The sequence below is a fragment of the Lagenorhynchus albirostris genome, chromosome 13 (genome assembly GCF_949774975.1).
Source record: "Lagenorhynchus albirostris chromosome 13, mLagAlb1.1, whole genome shotgun sequence".
Classification (NCBI taxonomy): Eukaryota; Metazoa; Chordata; class Mammalia; order Artiodactyla; family Delphinidae; genus Lagenorhynchus; species Lagenorhynchus albirostris.
Genome location: NC_083107.1, coordinates 42,019,427 through 42,045,224, shown reverse-complemented (window position 1 = coordinate 42,045,224; position 25,798 = coordinate 42,019,427). Strand labels below are relative to the sequence as shown.

Below are 25,798 nucleotides of genomic sequence, written 5' to 3'. Positions count from 1 at the left end.
ATGTAATGAACATAAAGGTGCTAGTTTTCCTTAACAATATACACATTTTAAAACAACCAAGATGAGTGTAATGAATCCTTATGGATTTCTCTCTGGGCAGATACAAAGGCCTCTGTGTCTTCATTGGGAAGTGTGGTTTCTTTCAGCCCTGAACATTCTGAGCCCAAGGATAAGTAAAAGCGTGTGTGTCCGTCTTATACCCATGCAAAGTTAGCAAGTCCCAGAATGAAGGGGTCTGTAGTCGAGAACAGATAGAGAAACGCAGTGTAGATTGAGTTGGTCCTCTCCAGTGATCAAGAGGAGCCCTCGGGAAGTATGCATGGGTGTCACTCATCACCTGGCGAGCACGGGCTCTTGGATCTGCCATGGTCTCCGTGGTACTCCACAAGCATCGTTGAGCGCTGTAGTCTACACCTAGTTTGTGAACACAGTATTTCAAAGGGAGCCCGAAAGTGTGAATGGTCCTATTACTTTTTAAAAATTCAGTATTACCTATTAGGTATTATCATTTGAGAAAGAAATGCCTTTTCAAAGTTGGTACCAATGATAAAGATCCCCAGAACTTAAGATATTCTCTAAGCACATAAACCAATGTAAACGTTTTTTACAAATCACTGTTAAAAATATTTCAAAGGGGGACTTCCCTGGTGGTCCAGTGATAAAGAATCTGCCTTACAATGCAGGGGACATGGGTTCGATCCCTGGTCAGGGAACTAAGGTCCCACATGCTGCGGGGCAACTAAGCCCGCGGGTCACAACTACTGAGCTCGCGTGCCTCAGTGAGAGAGCCCGCATACCACAAACTACAGAGCCCACGTGCTCTGGAACCTGGGCGCCACAACTACAGAGCCCATGCACCCTGGAGCCTGCACGCCACAACCAGAGAAGAGAAAACCCACACGCCACAACTAGAGAGAAGTCCGTGCGCCGCAATGAAAGATGCCGCATGCCTCAACGAAGATCCCGCGTGCCGCAACTAAAGACCTGACGCAGCCATAAATAAATAAAGTCTTAAAAAAGATTTCAAAGGATTTCATATAATAAATGGAGAATGTTATTTCACAAAGTTTTTAAAATTATGATGAAAGAGATCATCAATATAGGAAATGTTAGAAAATCAACTTTTACTTACCTCTAATTTATACCAAAACAATGTATATTCTTTATTTTAAAATGTAACATACTTTTCAGGAATTCAATTATGAAAGAAGCCAAAATAGATTACTGTGAAAAAGAGATGACAGAGATACGAGATACCAGATATTAGTCTTTTGCAGTGTGACTAGACTGAGGAGAATAACACACGACTCCCTGCATATGGATCAAATGGCAGCTATACTGGGATCCACAGAAAGAAGACAGTGTTCTTTCAAAGGAACCTTATTTGTTGTAGACAACTGTAGACTGTAGACTAAAGCACCTGAAATAAAAGCCAGCAAGAAGTGGACCGGGCCTTTCTTTAGATTCTGTGGTTGTAGAAAATGAAAGAAAAATGCTAGGAGGTCCATCGCGAGACAGTTATCAGTGTCACTTTTACAGTTCACATGGAACTTTTCTTTATTATCTTTTAGATCGTGTGCCACGGAGCCTATATAAACTGGTGTCATGTTGACACACGAAGCTAATTAAAGCATGGGTAGAGAAGCAGGATGAAGAAAGAGAGCATATGAAATAAATGACAGTCTTCCCCTTAATTGTTTTACGACCTAAGGGCGTTTACTGGCTGGGTAAATAATTCTTAGTAGATTTAGGGTTATTTTAGAGCTTAATGTAGAAATTCTACAACGTAGTTTCTGTATTGCTAAGCAATGGGGTACTTGGAAAAAACAACCCACCCACACGTGTAAATGTGGCATTCCTGAAAGTCACGGTAGACTGTTTGCTCAGGCCAGGCCAGCACAGGTTGGGTGCGGGGATGGGATCTGTGCACTCAGCCCCTGGGAGCCTGCCTTTGGGAGCTGCTCCCTCCTCAAGTGTACAGGTTTCCCTGGCCTCCATAGTCTGGTCCTGACTTTGGCTGCTATAGTGAGGTCCTGGCCCTTCCCCAAGGCTCCTATGATCAGGTCTCCCAACATTCCCTAGGCTGAGAAAACTCCCCAACTCCTGCTTGCGATCCACCTTGTTCCAGGCCCAAAGCCTATAGAAAAAGTACTTCTTACCACAGGGTCCTAGGGTGAAGCCCAGAATCACAGGTGGGAAGGAAGAGGTACTAGTAGTGAAGGGACAGCCTATTCAAAGATCGTTCCTCCCTTCTGAAAGTGTTTCATTATCCTTGTTTCAAGTGTCTCTCCCTGGTCTAATTCTTTCCTTTGGGAGAACGTCTTGTCCTCAAACTTTTCGATATCTCACAAAAATCCACTCATCTCAGATACTTGTGATCTCAGGAGTGCTTAGTTGAGGCACACGGATCATCGAGCCCTCTTTCAGACTTTTTATCCTCTTTCAGATTTTTGTAACTTCCGTAATATAGTTTGGAGGAGTTGAAGCAACTTTTGAATTATTATTTTTTAAAAAAGAAAAATAAAACACAAGGAGACAGCTAACCTTGCTTTAAAACCCTTGGACTAATCAGTATTTTGGTAGTTTTATTCATCCAGCTATTGCTCTTAGCAGTTTATTAGAAAGAAGATTGGATACAAAAATGTAAGGATCATGGAGGAAATGTAAATCTGATGTAAATGTAGTAGAGCAAATAAAGGAATTTGATGCTGTCTTTTCTTGACCTAAGATGCCTCTCATTTGCAACAGAACAACATGTGAAGCAGAAGTTCTAATGTTTGACAGATAACAAAAAACTAATAAACCCAGGCGCAGATGGGAGCCATCCTGGACTTACATAAAAGCTGGCTCTAAGAAAGGCTTTTTAATAGTCAAAATATTTCAGCTGTTTTTGCCATTCAAGACTGGTGTGTCTTGATGTCAAAAAGAATTTTTTTATTTAAACATTTTCATATGCTAGGAAATTTAATAACCCTAACTACAGAAATATCATAAAAGTAAAACATAAAATACACACTCAGAAATAAATCACAACTCCAGTAAATCTGATCACAAATAAATTGTGTGGGAATGATGGGTCTTCATCCTTTGGGATGCCAGGCATGTATTGAGTGCCGGAAGTTAACAGAAGCTAGTTAGAACTTGAATGCTTTCTTTCCGACAGAGTTAGACAGAGGGGACTTTAGCAACTGCATTTGGAAATTTGTCATATTGTTTGGGACAAATTCCATTCACTTTTCAACCCCTGTTCTCATCTCACTCCTATTTTAATGCACAATTCCTTAACCAGCGAAACTCACATGCGTTTGTTGATGACTTCCGCAAATGGTAAGGTAGTTAGTGATGGCCCCTCACATTCATTGCCAATTGAAAAGGACTTTGGAGAGGTCCATTTAAGACTGGACCCTCTACTAAATGGTAATTTTTTTTTTTTTTTTTTTTTTTTTTGTGGTACGCGGGCCTCTCTGTTGTGGCTGTTGTGGCCTCTCCCGTTGCGGAGCACAGGCTCCGGACGCGCAGGCTCAGCGGCCATGGCTCACGGGACCAGCCGCTCCGCGGCACGTGGGATCTTCCCGGACCGGGGCACGAACCCGCGTCCCCTGCATCGGCAGGCGGACTCTCAACCACTGCGCCACCAGGGAAGCCCTAAATGGTAATTTTTAAAGAAGGTGGCTTATGTGGCCTCACAGCATTCGTTTTATTAAAGAGGATTCTCTTGGTTAGGGAAACCAGTTATATTGAGTCTTGGACACTTGAGAACAAGATCAAAGTGGGCATGAGAGCACGTAAGGGCAGCTGCCCTTCCAATGTTTTTCACTTAAAATAAGCGCCCTGCCCAGGATCTTGATGTTGACAGGGTTCTTCAGAGTCAGTTACCAGAATGTGAGAAGACATTTCTGGATTCTAGGTGGTTTCTCAGGGCTTCAGGGCTATAAATGATGCCAGAGTAATTTGTGAGTCAGTACACCTTAACTAGTCTTTAAACTAGTAGAAAATGTTCGATTTTGTTATCACATTGATTTTTAATACCTTATTGCCTTATTAAACTGTGCTTTTTATTTTAGATGTATCTTTATGGTAATTCTGTTTGAAGGTATCAATCCTACTGGTTTTAAGCATTTGTTCAGAATCTTAAGTCTTTAGGGCTCCAGGAGAGACCCCATTATAGGTCATGAAAAGGATAGTGTCTAATTCTTTTATTTGTATATGTTCTTTCTTCTTTTAAATTATGAGGTTGTAACCTAAAATGGACCTTTCTTTCTGTGAGAAACAGCTTGGACCACAGCAGGATGGATGATTTAGAAAAATCTGTGACCCTTGCAGCTGGGTCTGCCTCAGGGCACAGGATGTGATGGTTGAATCACCCATTCTGCCCTGGAGGCTTGTTTAGGTCACAAGCACTAACCACAGCCTGAGTATCAGCTGAGGGCCTGGGTATTGGACCAACACTGAGTCCATCTTGGGATGCTGATTCCCATTCTGACCTTGGTCCCTGTGATTATCTCTATTGCAGGTGAGAGTGTGTGCACTAATGGGCAGAGGCAAGGTTTGTGTCCAGATTTTCTGTTCCCACTAGTCTAGCATTCTTCCCATTTTGCTGAAACTTGTCACGTGGCAAGTATGTTTCTCTTGAAGCAAGTTAGCTTTGAAAACACCACGACCAGCACCATCACCACCACCTCCATCCACGACAAACCTCTGGTGTGGTATCATTGGGGTGTGAATGGGAATTAGCCAAGAAACCCAGTGTATTTTCTAGTCCATCTGTTTTGCTGTTCACTGAATTTCATCACTCTAATAATGATTTTCTCAGCATAGGAAGATCTCATCCTTTTCTCAATCTTAAGGACATTTCTAGTCTGTAGATAAATAATTACTCAGGAAAAAATAGTTGTCCACTTATCACTTATCTTCTGGTTCAACTGTAGTTTCTCTTTAAGCTGCTTGCCTCCTTCTCTAGAAACTTCCCAGACTATTCCAATCTGCAGTGACCTTGTTATCTTCTAAACCAGGGTTTGGTGCTTTTTTTAGTAAAGGGGCAGATAGTAAACATTTTCAAGTTTGTGAGCCATATGGTGTGTTGCAACTACACGTCTGTCACTGTGGCACCAAAACAGCTGAAAACAAATGCAGAGTCTAAATGGATGGGCTTGGCTGTGTTCTGATAAAACTTTGTTTATAACACAGAAGAAAGAGGCTGGATTTAACTCTGGCAGTAGTTTGCTGACCCTTGTCCTATACTAAAAATATTTATGTGTCAATTGCTTGGGTTATCTGTTAATATTATTTTAAAAAAATTGGTCTCATATTGTTACATAAATTTGCATTTGTACATAGAGAATTTATTGTATGCAAATACTCTTCTCAAAAAGTATTATTTATTTTTTCATTGGTTTAAGTTCCTTTGTCTTATCATCCCCAAACCTGCCCTGAGTAATCAGTATCTGGTATTTGAAAAGTGCTGCAGTTGAACCAGAGGAGTAGTTGAGCAAGAGATAAAGGTATTCTTTCCTAGCAAACCACTTAGCTTTGGAATGATTTTGCTGGGGATCCACATGCTTGCATTTGACTTGAAAAGGCAAGTCCTCCCATACAGGAAGGACAATTGTGGTGCTAACAGGTAGGAAATTTGTACTTTTCTGAAACGCATGTGTATGGTGACTGAATCTGTACTTTAGTGAGCGAGTGATTATATTGCTTTTGTGTCCTGGCTATTCTTGCATACCTTCAAGAAATTGCTGGGAAGACAACATGGGGCAGGCTTGTCTTTAAAATAGATACCGTACAGCTGGTGGCTTGGGAAGAACGTGAATTTCTATATAGTCCCTCACAGACAAGCAAAATTCTAAATCAGTGTTTTATCAATGAATGAGGAAAACCATGTCTGGCTTGGGAGGAGGTCAGAAATCAATCAATCTCCCTTTTCACTTAAGTGAGGGCATTTCATGAAAGAATAAGAAATAGGGAGATCATTGATAAGAATTAAGTGAATTCTGTGTTTTCAAGTCCTTCATATTAATCTTCTCCTCTCTCATCATCTTTGTTAAATATGTGGTTTTAATTGTGGTCTGTGTGTACCTGGAAAGGAAAGGAAAGAAAAGAAAAGAAAGGCCTTCAGTTGGCCGTTTGTACAGCGTCTCTTCCTTCATAGGAGCTCTGCAAGTTGCTTTGGAAACAACAGGAACACTGAGGCCAGTTCAAGTCTCCAGCATGTTTCCTGTGGATCAGGAAGTGAGAAGTGAGTGAGAGGACTAGGCAGGTGAGAAGAATCCTCACTTGTCTTTTTGTCTTTGTCACCAGGAGCAATCGATTGATATCAGAAGAGCCAAGAGGGAGAAGCCAAGGGCATTCGCAATGCTTAGATGGTGACTGGTGGCAACCTGGCTATTAGCAAGCCTGTCTCTATAGTGTTCAGTGTTTTCAGAGTGCTTTGCAATCAGGTTTCTTAGTCCCCCTTCACAGCCACCACAGGAAGCTAATTGATAGGCCTCTCCCGTTTAGCACTGAGGACAAGTGACTTGCTGAGGGGTCAGGCAGTGAGTTGATTATGGAGCTCATTAGTCCCTGGGTCATCAGTCTTGTGGGTTAGCAAAATATTATTTCCTCCTTTTTTCTAAAAAACAGCTCTAGCCAGCCTTGGAAAACTTATTACTACTGGTAGACCTGATTGTTTTCCAGGATGATACTACTGTAAAAATTCTAACTTAATAATATTTTTTTAAGATTTGCCTTTCTTAAAGCTTCATAATGTCACTTTTCAGGAAAATTTAGCTGTGCATTTTAAACTTCAGCCAAGTCCTTTATTTAGTGATGATCTCAGAATTTTGGCCCTTTTATTCCTCTTAAGTTCTTCAACCGGAGACTTCAGGAGAGAGAAAATTTTTTAACTAGGCAGACTTTGTTTGTTAGCTGTGGTCAAAATTTGTATGGAGGGATGAGGTGAAACTTTTATATTTCAGTCATTCTTTTTTTTTTTTTTTTTTTGGCTGCGTCGGGTCTTAGTTGTGGCACACGGGCTTCTCTCTAGTTGTGGCTTGCAGGTTTTCTCTCTCTAGTTGTGGCATGCAGGCTCCAGAGCACATGGGGCTCTGTAGTTTGTGGCATGCAGGCTCTCTAGTTGAGGTGTGCGAGCTCAGTAGTTGTGGCGTGTGGGCTTAGTTGCCCCGCGGCATGTGGGATCTTAGTTTCCTGACCAGGGATGGAACCCACGTCCCCTGAATTGTAAGGTGGATTCTTTACCACTGGACCACCAGGGAAGTCCCTCAATTATTCTGTCTTTTATTCCCAGAATCTCATAGAGGCTAGACAAAAGCAGTAACCTCGCTTTTTGGAATGAGAGATGTTGACATTTATTGTTCCATTAGTACAGGGATATTCATTCAATGATGAGTGACTAGTGGGCTTTCTCTGCTTTTCTTAATATAACCAAAACAACCCCTAACCAATAGGGAATGGGATTTCTATAGGTCATGTAAGGCTGATGACTTGTATTGACCATTCATTCAATATTTTACCCCTCAAGTATTTTTTGAGCATCCCTTATATAGAGATACTGTTTTAGACAATGGGGATACAGCCCTGAATAAGAAATTCATGCAGCTTACATCTTAGTAGGTGGATTATTCTTTTAAAACCATAAATACGTATTATTGGGAAGTGATAATCACTGTTAACAAAAGCAGGGTACAGAATTGTACAGTGACTGGAGTGAGGGGGTATTTTACATGGAGTTAGAAAAAGCCTCTCTGTGGATGTGAAATCTAAAGAGACCCGAAGGAAGGAAAAGATTATGGCTAGGATAGAGCATTGCAAGAAGTGAGAACAGCCAAGACAAAAGCCTTAGGTAGGAATGAGATAGGTGTGTTTGAGGAAACAGGAGCTAGAAGGCTACAGTGGCTGGAACAGAATGAGTGAGACAGAGAGTAATAGGATGTGAAGTCAGAGAGGGGCAGGACACAGACTCTGTGGGCTTTGTTGACCAAGGTCGAGCGTGTGGACTTGGGATCTGAGTTGACGGAAAGCCATTGGAGGAATCGGGTGAGGGTATGATAGTATCTATTTACATTTCCCAAAGGTCTCTGCGAATATTGGGTTGAAACCAGACTAAAGATAGTAGAGGCAGGGGGCTTCCCTGGTGGCGCAGTGGTTGAGAGTCCGCCTGCCGATGCAGGGGACGCGGGTTCATGCCCTGGTCCGGGAAGATCCCACATGCTGCGGAGCGGCTGGGCCCGTGAGCCATGGCCGCTGAGCCTGCGCGTCCGGAGCCTGTGCTCTGCAACGGGAGAGGCCACAACAGTGAGAGGCCCGCATACCACAAAAAAAAAAAAAAAAAAAAATAGTAGAGGCAGGGAGAGGGGACATAAGGACACCCAGTAGGGAGCTACTTTGGTAGACTGAGAGGGCTGATGGTAGCTTGAACTAGGGGTGGAAATGGTGAGGAGATATGGATTCACAACGCTATATATTGGAGTAGAGCTGGGAGTGCTTTATGACAGATTAGATGTGGAATATAAGGGAAAGAGACCGCATATGGCTTCACCGGTTGGGTACCGACAACCCCAGGAAGAACTGTTTACAGAGACTGTGCAGTGCATGGCAGCCCAGGGAGGACTCAAGGATGATCCTTGGATTTTGATCTAAGCAACCGTATGATTGGTGGTGCTTTTTACTGAGATGGGGAAGATTGGGGGGAACAGGTTAAGGGGTGCAGGGGAATCAAGTTCTTTGGGGGCGTGGTAAAGTTGAGATGTTGGACATCGACGAGGAGATGTCAGATGCAGAGTTAGATGTATACATATGGGACTCAGGGGAAGGGGCAGGGCTGGATATAAAAATTTGAAAGAATACATGGCTATGGGACTGAATTAGAAATGTTTGTGAATGAGTGTTGAGGAAAAAAAAGTGGTTTGCGGACTGTGCCCTGGGACACTTGCAAGATTTAAAGGTAGGGGATGAGAGAGGCATGCAATGCATCCTAAATTATTTATGTTAGGAAGTAGTGCACAAATAAACATTTTTAAATCACTTATTTTCTTCCTCCCCTAGTAAGAGCCGTTTGTGAAAATGAGCTCATGTCCCCATGATGTTTCCTTTTGTGCTTTAATGGTGGTGTCACTAATGGGGGATCTCATTTCTCCCTGCTGGTGATTTTTTTACTACCATGTGTGCAGAGATTATGGGGTCGAGATTCATTTAGACCACTCTTGCTTTTGTAAATCTTTAACAGTCAGATCATTGTGAACTGCTCTGAGGTAGAGCTTTCGGCAAAATGGCACGGGTGAACTGCAGGCTGACAGGAGCTGTTGTTATCTGTGTTGTGAACGCATGTCCTAGGGTGGTAGCTACCTTTGGATGAAGCTGACTCTTCCTGCCTCTCTGTTGACCTCTCGCATATCTTGACCTCCCCGCTTTGTGTGGGAGCTTCGGGGACTGGAAGACCCTTGAAGACACCGTAGACGCTTCCTTTTGCCAAAGCCAGGCCAGTGAACACCACCTCACAGTGTAATATTTCTCAGTAACCTCAGCAAGGATTTGTCCTAAATATCTGTTTAGTCCCTGGGGCTCTAGCTGCATGTCTTCCACTGGGCTCTGAAGTGCTGAGGTATTTAACACAATCATTACTCAGCTCTGCTCTGTAAGCCAAATGCAATGTTAATTAGAATTACTTTTTTTAATGTATAATTATATAATTTATTAAAATCAACACAGTTCATATACAAAATATTAAAATGGCAGTCATTAAGTTTGTTAAGCACTTCAAATACTGAAATGTTAAAACAGTAAAACTAACAGGTTTAATCTGTTCTTCTCCCAAAAGTGACGATCCAGCAATTCCAAATACAGTATGAAAAGGATCTACCGTATCTCCTGGCCTGTCCGCAAATCCTCCCGTTTCTTCATCTTGACATGCGAAGGTGAAACTGCGCAGTTTCTCTCTGTCAATCCAGTGAAGCCTTCCAATTATCTTTAAGGAAGCCAACACCCACCAAGAATAGCATACATCTGGTACCTTCTGTGGCCTTCCATTGAGTCCACCTGACGCAGGCTGGCGTTCACAAAGCCACCAGCCAAGTAAATCAGAATTTACTCGATGCAGCTGACTAGTAATAGCCAGGAATCCTGTGTACCAACAGATCTACCCAGCATGGGATTCAGAACCTGGCCTGCAACCAAACCCACCATCAAAGTTCCTACATGATAAAACAAATTCGATTGCCTTTTCCACATTAATAGCATCCAGCTTCCCCAATAGAGCCAAACTGCCACCGCACAAAAAGAGAATCTTGTATCGATTTCTCCCTATTATATAAAAGTGGATTTTCACACCCCACAAAGCCGCTGGTCTCTCCGGCCTGCACTGTATTCAGCCCTTATCTTTTCGACTGGCCCCCTCTGTTCTAGTGCTCCTGTATGCTGATATAACTAGCACAGTGCGTGCTGGAACTTCCAGCAGACCATTAACTCCAGTTAGACCAGCTGCTTAGTGGGACCCCAAATATCTCCAGCGAAAGAACCATCTTCTTTCTGTAGACTCTGAACATATTCCACAACTTTATTTACGTCAATAACATTAATACTATCAGAGAGAGTAAGAATGTAATCATCTTTCTTTGAGCCATAGGATGCTATATAATCTGCATGCTTCTCCAGTAATAGGGTGTCAGGTGCATCTGACTTGATAGTAACATCCTTCTGCAGTGTGCCCGTGTCTGAAAGCGAAAAGAGCTAGAATTACTTTTTTGCTTTTGCATCTACACTGGCATTTCATTTCTATGCCCTGACTCTCACTCCTTCTCATGCCCCTCTCCTGCCCCATTTTTTTTATAAGCTCAAGACCTAAAAGTATTCAGATATGTTTGTCTCAGCAAGAATGCCAAAAACTTTTACTATTTAATGTCAACCTGATTGGAAACTCATTTAGATGTATGATCTTTCTTTTTTTCTAGCAATTTCAGTCTTTCTCACAGGGAGGTGTATGGTTAATAAAAGACAAGAATTAAGCACGTAAACTCTTTACTTACAAGCAGAATGTGCGTAAATCTAATTGTCCACATTTCCTACCTATTGTTTAACAGCTGTTTTTTTTTTTTTTACCAGGCCTTCATGGTTATTCTTTGTCTGTTATTGCTCTGGCTACAGAGATACAGGGTTTTGGCTGTTTTGGCCCTTTCAAGATATTAATTCTTTTCTTCCTGGGGTTTGCCCTCTCTCATTCTTGTAAAAAGGCATCCTGCTTACCTCCGTAATTACTTTCATTTATTTTTTTTTTGGAAACTATTTAAATATCTTCAAGTTTCACCTGGAGTGATAGATATTTCAGAATTACTTTCTTTTCCAAGAACATATTTTCATTACGGCATGAAGTTAAAGTCATTTACAATTTAATTATTTTGCAAACTCCTATTTTACATGTCAGAAGAAAACCATTTGTTGGGGGTATTTGTGAGAAAGATGCTTTTGTGTTTAATATTGTTAATTCCCTCTTTGATCTTCATTCTAAAATCTGATGAATGAGATATATTACTTGCCCTGGCATTTCCTATCCTGGTTAATGGCATGACCATTTAGCTGCTACCCATCCCAGAGTCCTCTTTCAGCCTCCCTGCCTCCACTGAAATAAATATTAAGGCTCAAAAGGTCCTGCCCTGTAATCCATCAATATCCTTTTTATTCCTTCTGCTATTGTCCAGTGTAGGTGATGGGTAATCATTTTTTACTTGAACTTCTTTGTTAATCTCCTAATTAGACTTTATCCTACCTAGTCTTGTCCCACCCAGATCATTCTCCACATTACTCCTAGAGCAATCTATCAAACCAAATCAGGTCTTGTCACGTAGCTCATCCCTCAGCATAGAATAAATTTCAAATCCTTCATATGGTATAGAAGGTTCTCCATCATCTGACCTCCTGCCTTTCATGTCAGCCTCAGTTCTTGGTACTCTGTCCCTCGTGTCCTAGGCTCACATCGTTCTGAACAACTTCTGTTTCCCTGACTGTGACAACTGTTTAATATTTCAGGTTCTCTGAATTGAAGTTCCTCACAGCCTCAACTGCGACTCCACAGACCTCAATCTTAGCCATTATTTGGCATAATAAATGAGGAGTGAATGAATAAATACTACCTTCTGGCTTCCTTAGCTGGGAACGCCTGGATACTTATAGATTGATTGGTCTACACGTAATTAAGTTGAGAAAAATATTTCTCTTGGTGATAACTTTTAATATTCACATTACATAATGATTTTGTAATTACATAATGATTATATAATCATTTTGTATGGAAATTACATAATGATTTTGTTGGAAATCAGCATATACTCTGGATGCCTCAGTAATAAGGCCTTATTTCTACTTTTGGTCTGCTAACCATTCCTAGTGATCTTTTCAGTTACTGTTTCTTTGGTTTTTCTGTTTTGTTTTTTTTTTTTTAACGTACTTGAACTTCACTGCAGCTTTAGAAATAGGTGGAAGTGATTCCAGATTTTCAGAATAAATTTATTTTGCTCAAATAATAACTGGCTAATGAGAAGGAAAAATAGTTTAAATTCTGTAGACTTGCCAAAAAAGTCTATATGGACCATCATAGTAACGTCAGCTTCACTTACTTCAGGCCATTTTAGCACTCTAGAAGTGTGCTTTAGTTACTTAACAAATAGCTGAGTACCTACTAATTACCAAGTACACAGGCACACAAGTAAAGCATTTACACAACTATTTCTGAGACGACAGAGGAAAAGCCACAGTCTCACACATGGATTTTGATTATCCATTAATATATTAAGTTTATTGAGCAACTACTACATGTAGATAGGGTGCTAGTCATTGTGATTACAGAGATAATAAAAGTCAAGTGTGGTGACCTCAGGGAGCTCCAAGATACATGAAATATTACTGTAAAACAGGATGGGGCTATGAACAAGAGTCTTACCAGCTCACCTTACAGTGAGTGGTCAGGGTAATTACACCCTCTGTCAAACCATGAAAGTAGAGTCCACATGATCATGATTTGCTCATCAGAGCCAGGATGGAAGCAGGCTTTTTCAATACCTATTCCAGATTAAGAGAAAGAATATGAATGAATAAGGAACCAGAATCAAGAGAATGACATCCTGGGTCACACCAGTGTGGGACAAGAAAAGCATGGGATCCAGAAAAGTATCACTGGAACCCCAAACCCAAAGAGAAGAAAGAACAGGAAATAGACTATTCTCTTGGTAACTGTATTTAGCTGGAACCCTACTGTCTTTCGTTTATATCAATACCGTGACTCACATAGTATTCCAAAGTGAGTTGTTAGCAATTCTCAACAAATTCTTTAAGCAACTTTATCAAATCTCAAATCTCAAAATCTTTGGGTTATTATAGCTGCAGGCTTTAAGTAAGTCTTGTGGCCACAGTTCTGGGTCTGGAGTGGACGAAGTCAAAAGGGCCCAGAGGTGATGTTTAGCTGGTGTGTACCAGTTCTCCTGCATCAGTTATTAATATGAACACGCTTCTATTCTGACCTCCCCAAGCCCCTGGACCATTCTGAACTGTCCTGATCCTCCCCAGGATCTACAGGATCTCCTTGCAGCCCAGGAGCTAAGTAGTGAGTACATGGAACAGAAGAAGACCTTCAGGGTCCCCAACCAAAAAGAAAAAAATCACTACAGAGTATAAATTATTGAGAACAAGCGCCAGGCCAACAGTTCATGTCTTAATAGATAAACAGTAGGAGCTCATATGAGCTATAGTCTTGATAATCTTTTAACTGACAGCACTTAGGAGAGACCTAACATGTAGTAGGGGCTTAGTAATTGAGAGCTGTTATTACTAAGACACACCCTCAAGGAGTTTTCTTCCTACTGAGGAGACGTATGTAAATAGACCACAGCCCTTAGCTACGTGAAGGAGAGAATGGTCCCTGTCCTGGTCCGGTGTTCTCTCACTCCGATTCCCCTCTGCGTATCCCAGGATGCTCTCACCTGCACTGGGATGTTTCCTGTGTCAGGGCCCTCATTTCTATTTGATAGCAATTTAATTCTTTCCTAGTGTGACTACTTAAAGTTAAGTGCAGGATCTTTACCTGCTGTATTGCTAAGGAAATTTCATTTTCTTCCATCATGTCCACACAGCATCTTCTGCCAGTTCTATTCTCTGTGGGATTGCTGTCTCCATTTTCATGGCGCTGCAGCACGCTCTCTCTCTCCACTCTAAGAGCTCTTTGTTCTTTGGCGTGCTGCCCTGAGCCTGCCCATTCAGTATTCTGTTTCTGCTATCTGCTGCTGCAGTAGGATATAGCAGGTATTTTTAATTCTATTCCTTTTGTTAGAAAGAGTAATTTCCTTTTTGGGGGTGGAAATAAAGATGTCTTTATACTTAGACCACTTGAGGGCTGAAGCCCAGAGAGTTTCCTTTAAAATCATCACAAGCTCCAAATCTTGTGGGCGACTTGCCTTCATATGCAAAATCTGCTATGGAGCTGTCACCAGAAATTTTGTTTTGCAGTTTCCCAGCACACTTCTTTCTCCAACTCAGGATTTCTCAACTTGACCACTATTGACGTTTGGGGATGGAAAATTGTAGGGGGCTATCCTGTATGTTGTCAGACATTCAGAACCATCCTTGTCCTCTACCAACTAGATTTCCATAGAAACTGCCCAGTTTTGACCACTAAAAATGTCTGCAAGGCATTTTTGTCAAATACTCCTGCTGGGGGCCAAATCACTTCAGGTTGAGAACTGCTCTAAATAATAAACACGTGAAAGTAGATTGGCAAACAAGTTATAAATGTGTTGACAGGCAAAGCAAAAACATTCGTGGTAATGACAGCAAATACTGAGTACTTAATGTGGGCCAGGTACTGCTGGAAAAGCTCTTTTCATGTAAGTAACCAAACCCACAGACTGAGGTACCATTGTACCATTATTTATACACATCTTATAGACGAGGACACTGAGACACAGAGAGGTCATGCAGGGGCTAAGTGTCAGATCAAGAATCTGAACCTAGGGACTTCCCTGGCAGTCCAGTGGTTAAGACTTTGCCTTCCTATGAAGTGGAGTGCTGGCTCCATCCCTCATCAGGGAGCTAAGATCCCACATGCCTTGCGACCAAAAAGCCAAAACATAAAACAGAAGCAATACTGTAACAAATTCAATAAAGACTTTAAAAATGGTCCACATCAAAAAAAAAAGAAAGAATCTGAACCTAGGCCTGATTGTGACCCTATAGTCAATGATCTGAACTCACTGTGCTTTCCTTTCAACAAAAATTTATTGGAATAGAGACCTACTTGGCATCATACGGAATATTATCTTTGGTACGTGCTTAGTAAATACTTTGTTAAGTGAATAAACGAGTATCTGTAAATCATCTAATATTTTAAATTAGTATTGAATAGATTCTTTAGTTAATTTAAATAAAAAAGTACTTTTCCCTGAATATAGTCAACTATTATCTATTAGAGCAAAGCAGAGGGTCTCTTAGCATTTCTAAGCCCACTGACAGGAATCTTTTGGAAAAGATTTGTCAAGGTGACCTTTAAAATCTCTTCTGATCTGAGCATTTATTTGTGTGCTGGTGCAGTATTGCAACATTTCAGAATGAAGACTGATCAAACTGAACAAGATATTTTTTTCCTGATGAGATTAAGCAAAGCACCTGCTCTTGCTATATAATAGGGAAAGAGAGGATTCATCCTCCCTCCTAAACTAGGTATGCATTCTCATGAGGTATGATGCACTGTTTGATAGTTTGACCTAGCTTCTGGACTTATAAAATATTAAACATCTTTAACAGGAAGCCACTTTAGTCGATCAATCTTCAGGCTTTCATAGTTGACTTCCTATAATAGATGAGGGGCTGAGCTCTAATGTTTGTTACAAATGCATTACATCTGATTTATATCTAAGTGGGAAGCCCGTATTTTATATAATAAAATATAAAAACATAGTATTCTTTTATTCTTGTTAAAGGTGTTTTTTAAATGTATTTCTATAAGGCAAAAGAATGGAAGCTTCCAGAGTGTCAATTAAAATAATTTTACTAAGAGTAATAAATAAAATATAACCATAAAGTAGCAAGAAAATAATCACAATAGCTTCATCTTGCTAGTTCTCTTAAAACTCACATTGTGAATTTTCCTCAGTGAGACCATAAGTAATATAAGTATTCTCTTTTCGTTTAGATGATCTTTTAAAAATTTGAATGGCTTCATATTTTTTCCTTAATTTTGAAGGAGAGGTCAGTTATTTTAAGGACAATACTAGAAAGTATTCCAAATCTCAATTTTCATGGAAAAAGATATTCCAGATATCATGTCATTAAAGAGGAATAATAGTACCAATATGTTTTATCTTCGTCAGTGATTTGAAGGGATGCTTTTGTTTCCTCATCTAGAGTGTTTGCTTATAGTATTAGAATTCATGATTTATTTTATTTCATTTCATTTTTACATTATATAATAATTCTAATACTAAAATTTTTTAATTTTTTGGTTTTTTTTAAATTGAAGTTTAGTTGATTTACAATATTAGTTTCAGGTGTAGAACACAGTGATTCAAAACTTTTATATATTATACTCCACTTAAAGTTATTATAAATTATTGACTATATTCCCTGTGCTGTACAATATATTCTTTTAGCTTATTTATTTTATACCTAGTACTTTGTACCTCTTAACTCCCTACCCCTGTCTTGCCCCTTCCCACTTCCCTCTTCTCACTGGTAACCGCTAGTTGGTTCTCTAGGTGCATGAATCTGTTTCTTTTGTTATATTCATTCCTTTATTTTTTAGATTTCTCATATAAATGGTAACATACAGTATTTTTCTTTCTCTTTCTGACTTATTTCACTAAGCATAATACCCTGCAGCCCATCCATGTTGTTGCAAATGTAAAAATTTAATTCTTTTTTATGGCTGAGTGGTATTACATTGTGTGTGTTTGTATAGACACCACATCTTCTTTATCCATTCATCTATCAATTGACACTTAGGTTGCTTCTGTATCTTGGCTATTGTAAATAATGCTGCTGTGAACACTGGGGTGTGTGTATCCGTCTGAATTTGTTTTTGTTTTCTTCAGATATATACTCAGTAGTGGAATTCCTGGATCATATGGTAGTTCGGTTTTTAATTTTTCGAAGAACCTCCATACCATTGTCCATAGTGGCTGCATCAATTTACATTCCCACCAACAGTGTACAGTGGTTCCCTTTTCTCCACATTCTTGCCAACGTTTGTTATTTGTGGTCTTTTTGATGATAGCCATTCTAACAGGTGTGAGGGGGTTGACCTCTTTGTGGTTTTGATTTGCATTTCTCTGATGATTAGTGGTGTTGAGCATCTTTTCATGTGCTTGTTAGCCATCAGTATGTCTTCTTTGGAAAAATATCTATTCAGGTGTTCTATTTTTTAATCAGGTTTTTTTTTATATTGAGTTTTATGAGCTGTTTTATATATTTTGAATATTAACCCCTTATTGGTCATATCATTTGCAAGTATTTTTTCCCATTAAGTACGTTGTCTTTTCATTTTCGTCAATGGTTTCCTTTGTTGTGCAAAAGCTTTTAAGTCTATTAGGTCACGTTTGTTTGTTTGCTTTTGTTTCCTTTGCCTTAGGAGACAGATCCAAAAAAATATTGCTACAATTCATGTCAAAGAGTGTTCTGCCTATGTTTTCATCTAGTTTCATGGTTTTTGGTCTTACATTTCGGCTTTCAATCCATTTTGAGTTTATTTTTGTATATGGTGTGAAGGAATGTTCTAATTTGATTATTTCACACGTAGCTGTTCAGTTTTCCCAGCACCACTTAGTGAAGAGACTGTCTTTTTCCCATTGTGTATTGTTAACTCCTTTGTCATAGCTTGATTGACCGTAAGTGCGTGGGTTTACTTCTGGGCTCTCTGTTCTGTTCCCTTGATCTATGTGTCTGTTTTTGTGCCAGTACCATACTGTTTTGATTATCGTGGCTTTGTAGTATAGTCTGAATTCAAGGAGCATGATACCTCCAGCTTTGTTCTTTTTTGTCAAGATTGCTTTGGCTATTCGGGGTCATTTGTGATTCCATATAAATTTTAGGGTTATTTGTTCTAGTTCTGTGAAAAATGTCACAGGTATTTTGATAGGGACTGCATTGACTGTAGATTGCTTTGGGTAGCGTGGACATTTTAACAGTATTATTTTTTCCAGTCCATGAACACAGGATATCTCTCCATTTATTTGTATCACCTTCAATTTCCTTCATCAGAGTTTTATACTTTACAGAGTATAGGTCTTTCACCTCCTTGGTTAAGTTTATTCCTGGGTATTTTATTCTTTTTGATGCAATTTTAAATGGGATTGTTTTCTTGCTTTCTCTTTCTGATAGTTCATTATCAGTGCATAGAAAAGCAACAGATTTCTATATATTAATCTTGTATCCTGCAACTCTCCTGAATTTACTGATGAGCTTTAGTAGTTTTTTGGTGGCGTGTTTAGGATTTTCTCTGTATGTATCATGTCATCTGCAAACAGTGACACTTTTACTGCTTCCTTTCCAACTTGTATTCCTTTTATTTCTTGTCTGATTGCTATGACTAGGACTTCCAACACCATGTTGACTAAAACTGGCAAGAGAGGACATCCTTGTCTTGTTTCTCGGCTTAGGGGAAGTGCTTTTAGCTTTCAACCCCTGGGTATGATGTTAGCTGTGGGCTTGTCATATATGGCCTATGTTATGTTGAGGTGTGCTTTTATTTCCTTATCTATGGTGTTTGCTTAGAGTATGAGAATTTGTGATTTCTATAATGAGTACTTAGCACACAGTAAGTGATCTGTAAGTCACCTCCCACACAGTCTTGATGCAGAGCATTACTTTGCTATATAGCAAAGTAAAATAATTTGCAGAGTACTAGATAATTTGCAGATTACTCTAAGTAGCGGTATATAAAGTAGCTGATGAGTACACAGATTTCTATTGGAGTAGTAGGGTCATTCACACATGCTTTTTTTTTTTTTAAATGAGTCTGGATCTTTGGAAAACTCCAGAAAACAAAGCAAAATAGAATTCCTCAGAGAATAGGAAGTGACTTTCTTAAGGTTGTTGGGAACTGTTCTCCCAATTGATGGCTGGAATCTGGGTTTCCCCACTTTACGCTCTGAAGTTGCCAGAAATAACTCCAACCACTGAGTTATTGAAGGCTTATGTTTTATGAAACTGTCTTCAAAAAATGTCATGATTGACAATTGTAGAGCTAGCAGAGAGCTAAGCCTTCATTGGTATATAAGTATTATTCAGATATATTTTACTCGAAGGTCAAAAATGATGGCTGGTCTAGACACATTTTTCCATGACCTGAATTAAAACAAGAAAATTGCTGACATGAGTAGAAAGCCAATAATCCTGATTCTAAAAGAGGACCTATTCCTTTAAAATGATATCATCAAGTAGTTTATTCTTCCATAAAAAACTGGCCCATATATCACCCCCTCTTATGGGATTAATAATACTATACAATCTATATTTAATATGTTTAAAAAGAACCTGTTACAAGATACTGAAAGGCGTAGCTATTGCATGTTGTATCAACTTTCTGAAAGTGGGAAAATAAATGACTGCTCTTTTCAGCAGGCCTCTAAGTGGTTATAGATGTTACCTTAGATTCATGGTTATGATAATAAGCTTTGTTACAGTGGAGAGGCGTTGGGATTTAATCTTGCTACACACTAAGGAAGAATGAAAGATGTTCTTATGTTTTACTTGGTTGAATCCAAAAAAACGAGATCTGAGAGATGTGTAAGACTTGGAGAGAACCAAATTTAGAAGATAGAACTCACTTGTAAAAAGTCTGCATTAGTTGTTAATGATCATCTCAGAAATAGAACTATGCAGATTGGGATGGGAGGTGAATTTTAAGCCATCAACCATATTATAAATTATTGGATATAACTCTATTTTTTTTTTTTTTTTGCGGTACACGGGCCTCTCACTGTTGTGGCCTCTCCCGTTGTGGAGCACAGGCTCCGGATGCGCAGGCTCAGCGGCCATGGCTCACGGGCCTAGCCGTTCCGCGGCATGTGGGATCTTCCCAGACCGGGGCACGAACCCATGTCCCCTGCATCCGCAGGTGGACTCTCAACCACTGCGCCACCAGGGAAGCCCTGGATATAACTCTTTTGATGATGGAAATAAATTAGACACTGACATATGAAATGATTACTAAAAGAGCAAAGTTTAAATCAGTGTTGCTTTGATGAAATGATCATTATGATCCAAGCGTAAATCTATAATTTTCTCTGTTATATGTGAGGATTGTGTGTGACTTACTTATTTAATAGGTAACTGGTATTGATTTTGTAGATTCAGGAAAAAGTTTTGTGAGTACCAACTGCTGGTCAAGATTGCTCCCCTTTTTTACTTCGCTTAAGACCATGGTACATTTCCTTTATGGTTCAGCCTCGAAAAGTTAGAGAAAAGTCAAAATTAGACCAGTACTATTCACAGTAAAGCACATACTTCTAGGATAATAGATTAATGAGAACTAAAAAATTATATTCTCATTTTCAATCTCCTAAAATTAACTTAAACATTTGGACACTGGAATTTTTGAACTATATTTGCGAATTTTCTATATTTTAAAAATTGTTTCTTATTCCTTAGGATATAGCATTCTTAGATACAGGTCTTAGTGAAAGTTGGCAGGGAAAGGAAATTATGTTCAAATTAGTTCATTTTGCTTCTGATCATTTTAATAAAATTACACAGTTTGGTCATGGCAAAAACCTGAAATTCAGGGGAAAAAAAATTTTGTATTTTCTTTTTATGTCAGTTGTGATGTCTTAGTTCCAACCAGTACAGAAATTTGGGAATTAACCAATTAATTAGAAATGTTGATAATTGTGTATATGTCCCATTTAAAATAGTTACTTTAATGCAATGGCGATCTCTTGGTTCATTATATACTCTCCAGTGTGCAGAAATTTTGCTGAGAATTTGATGCAGTGTCAGTTTTTCTGAGTGTTGAATATATCTACCCAACTTGTGTTTCTTAACATAAGGTCAGAGTGCTCCCAATTGCATTTAAATAATTTCTAAGTTGCAGTTTTAAATACTTGTAAGATTTATGTTAATTCTGTTTCTCACAAATAAAACAAACAAAATTAAGTTGTATAAATAGCTTCCTTTTTCTTTTTTTCTGGAATTTTGGCATTATCATCTGTCCCTTTTTGATAGCTTGAGAATTAGTTATACCTTTGCCCAAAACTTTTAAAAAAATCAGCATTAGCTCTCATACACAGGACTTCAGTGAGTTTTTATTTTAATTTTTTCCCTAGTTAGAGATGCATGTTACAGCTTGCCATTGTGGTCATCGTGGTTCATTTCATTAAGCTTCTTATTCTATATGCTTTCTTGAGACTTGGGAAACAGTATTTTTCTGAGTGATTGTACTATATTGTTCCAAATATAAGGCTACCCAGACTAGAAGGCAACCTCCAACTAGAAACAGCTCAAATATGGAGAAAGGCTGGGGGTCCAGAGCCCGGCGGGTCTTGCAGTGGTGGCAAGGGTGCCGAGGAATAGGACGATGCCTGCCCACTCTCCCGGTGAGTGAAGACGAGTCAGCTGCTGATGTGCTTGTGCATAACCAGATGGCTTCTGTTGCTAGAGGAAAAGTCATACTGGGGGGGAAAGAATAAGTCTGTACACATGAAAGAAAGTCACTGTGTGTCCAAATCAGGGAGGGAAGGTGGGAGTAGAGTCTATTTCACCTCCTAAATGGTCGCCTTCAGTGTTTTTTTTTTTTTTCCCTGAACCTGGGGGTGAAAGTTGAATAACCCCAAACACTGGAGGAGGAGGAAAGTACCTGCACCTTTTGTGAAAAGGAGTTTAAAGGTCAGTGGCCATGGAAATGAATTGTTAGACACCATCAGATGTCTCACGACCAGCCCAGAAAATTATTCCTTGCCCTTTCAAATTGACTGCTGACCCAAGAGGTGGTGCGTGCACTGTGTGATCATGTGTAGCCTGAAGATAAGCAACCCCAAAGCTGGGAGTCACATTTCCCATTTTAGTAAGATTTTTTTCTTTTTAAATTCCCTGTCTCCTGAGCCAGCCAAGATACAATTTAAATAAACAGGCTAAATCTTATTGAAATAAACTCCAAGGGACTGTTTAAAATTATTTGTTGGGCTAGTATTTCACCCAGTAGCATATTTTAAAAAATACTTCAGTGAAAAATGTATTATTCGATGGAGAATATGTATTGATGGAGCCCAGAGAAAACTCCAGGTATTGGTCTGATTCTACTAATAAGCACATAGAAATCTAAGCTTTTATTTCATAGTAACTAAATAAGATGTGATAGAATGAGGTGCTTGTTTCTGTTATAATCTAGAAAACTCTTTAGCACCTGTTAGTGTACAACTTAACCAGCATTCAGTAACCTTTGCGGCTTCACAAAAACTACATACAATATAAACCTTGACCTTTCTAGTGATTACCAGTCCATGGCTCGCAAAACAAGTTTTAAGTAGAACTTTAATCCCTGAATGATAAGTTTTTCTCCACTGGGTAGTTTCCATTGTAGCCTTCATGATGATGATGAAACTTCTTTAATAAAAAAGTATGTTTTTCTGAACAGACAGGACTCTCCTTAAGTTTAAACAATGCTTAATTGCCCAGAGGATTTGGTTTAGGGAAGCTACTTATCATTGATCTCAGAAATTCTCTTAAACCAAAATACCCTGAAAGATAGAGGTCCCGTGCCCAAGGAATAGCAAGCTAGAATTTGGCATGCCTACCATTTTGCCAGGTCTGGGAAGGGAACCTTTGAAGCAGAAGGGCTGGGCAGAAAAGGATTTGAAAGGGAGAACTGGAAGGGAGTGTATCCCAGAGGGGGAAGGATTGTTGCCAAGTTAGATCACCAGTCAGAGGAAACAGCACTGCAGTGGTGGAGTCTAAATGAGAGGGTTCATGTGAACTCTGTATAACCTCAGAAGCCTTTTCCAAAGAGTTCATAAGGGTGATACCAGTCAGGAAAGAGATTAGTAGAGGATCAGGGCTTTTCAGGGAAGAAGAGCTTCCTTTATAACTCCTTTGCTTTGGAAATATTTGATCTCTACAAAGGAAGAGGATGCCCAAATTTGGTGGGGGGAGTGTGTGCCTATTATTAACCATCTTTAAACTTCAAAAAGTTTCCTTTCTATTATTTGTTTTGGGTACTATTATGTCTGATTTGATCCAAATTACAAATACAGCAAAACAAATATTATAAACAGTTTTTTCCCAGAGGGGGTTGGGGCTATAATAATTGTATGTTCCGTTCATCACCTCCTGTTAATTTCATCATTAGTTGCAACGGCAGACAGAAGCTGGAGAGGTCACCTAAATGTCAGATTCCATGGCTTCCTCTCCCTGTTGGCTAGTGAGGGCGGGGGCAGGACCTGACCTGATTGCATTAGGAAAAGAACATGGCCTCAGTTGGCTTGTGAGGTGGCAAGGATAGCCTTCAAGGACACAGGAAGAAAGGACAGTGACAAGGGAAGAGAGATTTTCCAAGTTGCATATAAATAATCACCTTTGTAAAACTCAACAGGAAGAGTTAATTTCTCTACAAATAGTGGTGTTTGTGTAAAACCCATACCTGTAACCTGTGCTCAGCTTCTCCCTCCCATCCCCAAAATGCACAACATAGAAGCTCTCCTGTAGATGCTGGAAAATTAACATCCCAGATCACTGTTTTTTCTTCCTTTCATGATTTCACACATGATGCACCTTCCCTGGCTCCTTCTCGGGGGGTTAGATTCATAGGATCAAGTTAAAGGGAACAGTTATTAATCTATTATGAAAAAATCTGTAGATTTGTTGATGGACAGAAATTTAAATCTCTCAGGCCCTAAAAACAGGTTTGGGCAATTCCCATTAGACTGTTTTTGCTAGGAGGATAGATCACTGCTGTTCTTTTTCTTTCCTGATCCATTAGTCTTTTTCCCAAGGAACCCCTAGAAAAAGTGATGTTTTTTACTTTTTCCCAGTTCCTGTATGGGTGACTGTGACTCTCACAGGTCAAATTAATAATGCGCGAGTTCTGACTTCTCAGCAGTTCAGTTGAAGAGTCACTACACTACAAATATGTAATTTGTGATGTTTTGTTTTTCAGTTTTTAAAAGTTCATAAAATAAGAGAATTCTTGAAGAAGATGTTGAATATGGTTAAATCTCTTTGGGAAATGTTCCACCATAGGTCTTTCCCTCAAAGAAGGGTTTATAAGGGACACCATTTCTCAAATGCAGCAATATGCCTTTGAGAAATGGTGATGTGTCTGCATTTTCTGAGACATATGGAATATGGCATTTGTCTTGCTGAGTGAGCATGTTTAACTCAGCTGCGGAGTAACTCACAAATTCCCTACTCTTGAGTATCTTTAAGTTTCAAAAAGTCATTCTTGAAATGTTCTTAATGGGCATTCCTTAGGGGGCACTGCTCTCTTTGGTAAATCAGAAGTGACATCTGGAAATGCATAGAGATGGCTCTTGGTTACATTTTTTTTTTTCTTTTCTGCTGGTCAAGCAGAGAGTGTCTTCCAGTTAACAGGTTGATAGCATCTTTGGACAGGCTAGAGAAAATTAACAAAATGGCTAATTCTTGTTTGGCAGTGAAATTGAATATTGAATGACATCTCTGCAGTTATAAACGACCTTTGTTTTAATAACAAAGTTGTTGATTTTCTACTAAGGGTTCTTTTAGGTTGTCATCAGGGGCTGATGGGAGTAACAGTTCACCCAACTCTCCAGCTAGCTTCAGTGGACATACCACACCTTCTCAGCAGCCTGAACCCGTGGTACACTCTCTTAAGGTAACCAACTGTGTACAGCCGTTTATCCAGTACTTCAGTTGTGTTGTGGCTTGTTCGCTATAGTCTGGTAATCCTCACGGTCTCGTTTTAACCATAGATACTTTATTTTTTGAGCCCTTATGGTGTAACTTTTTTTTTATCTTAAGTTTTAAAGTATGATTTTAATTTTTTTAAACTAATAGTGGGTTTGAATACTTATGGTTGAATTGAATCTCTAGTTTTATCATTTTGTTTTGAGTAATGTGATTCATATCTATCTGCATCGAAGTTGAAGTCTGATGTGCATGTATATTCATATGTGTAAAATACTGTTACAGGTATTTTCTGTGCAATGTTTGTAGCATGGATGTCTTCAAATATAGGAAGTTAATAGTTGGCCAAAATAAGGAAAGATACCATATTTTTCTTTCTTTTTGCAACTGAAGTACGTTGTGCAACTTACTGAAAGTTTTCAAATAAACAAAAACCTACTCTGTTCACCATTAAATAGAAATTAAGTCTTCAAACTCTAGTTAATGCTTTAATGCTTCTTTATAGAGTATTAGAAAATAGATATATGGTCTTATTCATGAAGATATTTTATTTTTTGCTTATACTTCAGCTTCAGCAATGACTTAAAAAAAGATCTGGCTGAAATTTATCATTTATTTTTCTTTACCAGTAATGAGCTTTCCAATAAGTAAAATTAATAATAAGCAGTGTAAATATTTACCTCTCTGAGAATAAACGGCAGGCAATAAAAATCTTAAAAACTGAGACAGTTCCTTGAAGTTTCATCAGTTCCAAAGTATAAAACACTGTCCTCCAAATTATCTATAATTCCTAACATGTAGCCTTGGTCAAACCTTTCTGAGCCATAAAGTAAGACGAGTGCTTCAGTCCTGCTTTTGCCACATGGGTTTCAACGCCTTTTCTAAAATTGTTTTGGTTTCAGAATGACTTATCAACAGCCTGATGATGCACTCTTGTGAAGGGGCCCAC

The 25,798-nt window shown here is 39.2% G+C and overlaps 1 protein-coding gene across 4 annotated transcripts in view; it reads left to right on the top strand.

Moving 5' to 3' along the window:
- Positions 1-25,798, top strand: part of CCDC85A (coiled-coil domain containing 85A) — a 204,089-nt gene that overhangs the window by 163,925 nt on the left and 14,366 nt on the right. The window contains exons 4-5 of one of the 4 annotated variants that reach the window (XM_060169441.1): positions 21,432-21,566; positions 24,698-24,817. The exons of the other annotated variants lie outside the window; for them this stretch is intronic. Of the exons in view, the coding sequence (XP_060025424.1) occupies positions 21,432-21,566; positions 24,698-24,817 (255 nt within the window). The remainder of the gene's footprint in view (positions 1-21,431; positions 21,567-24,697; positions 24,818-25,798) is intronic. 4 annotated transcript variants of the gene reach the window in all.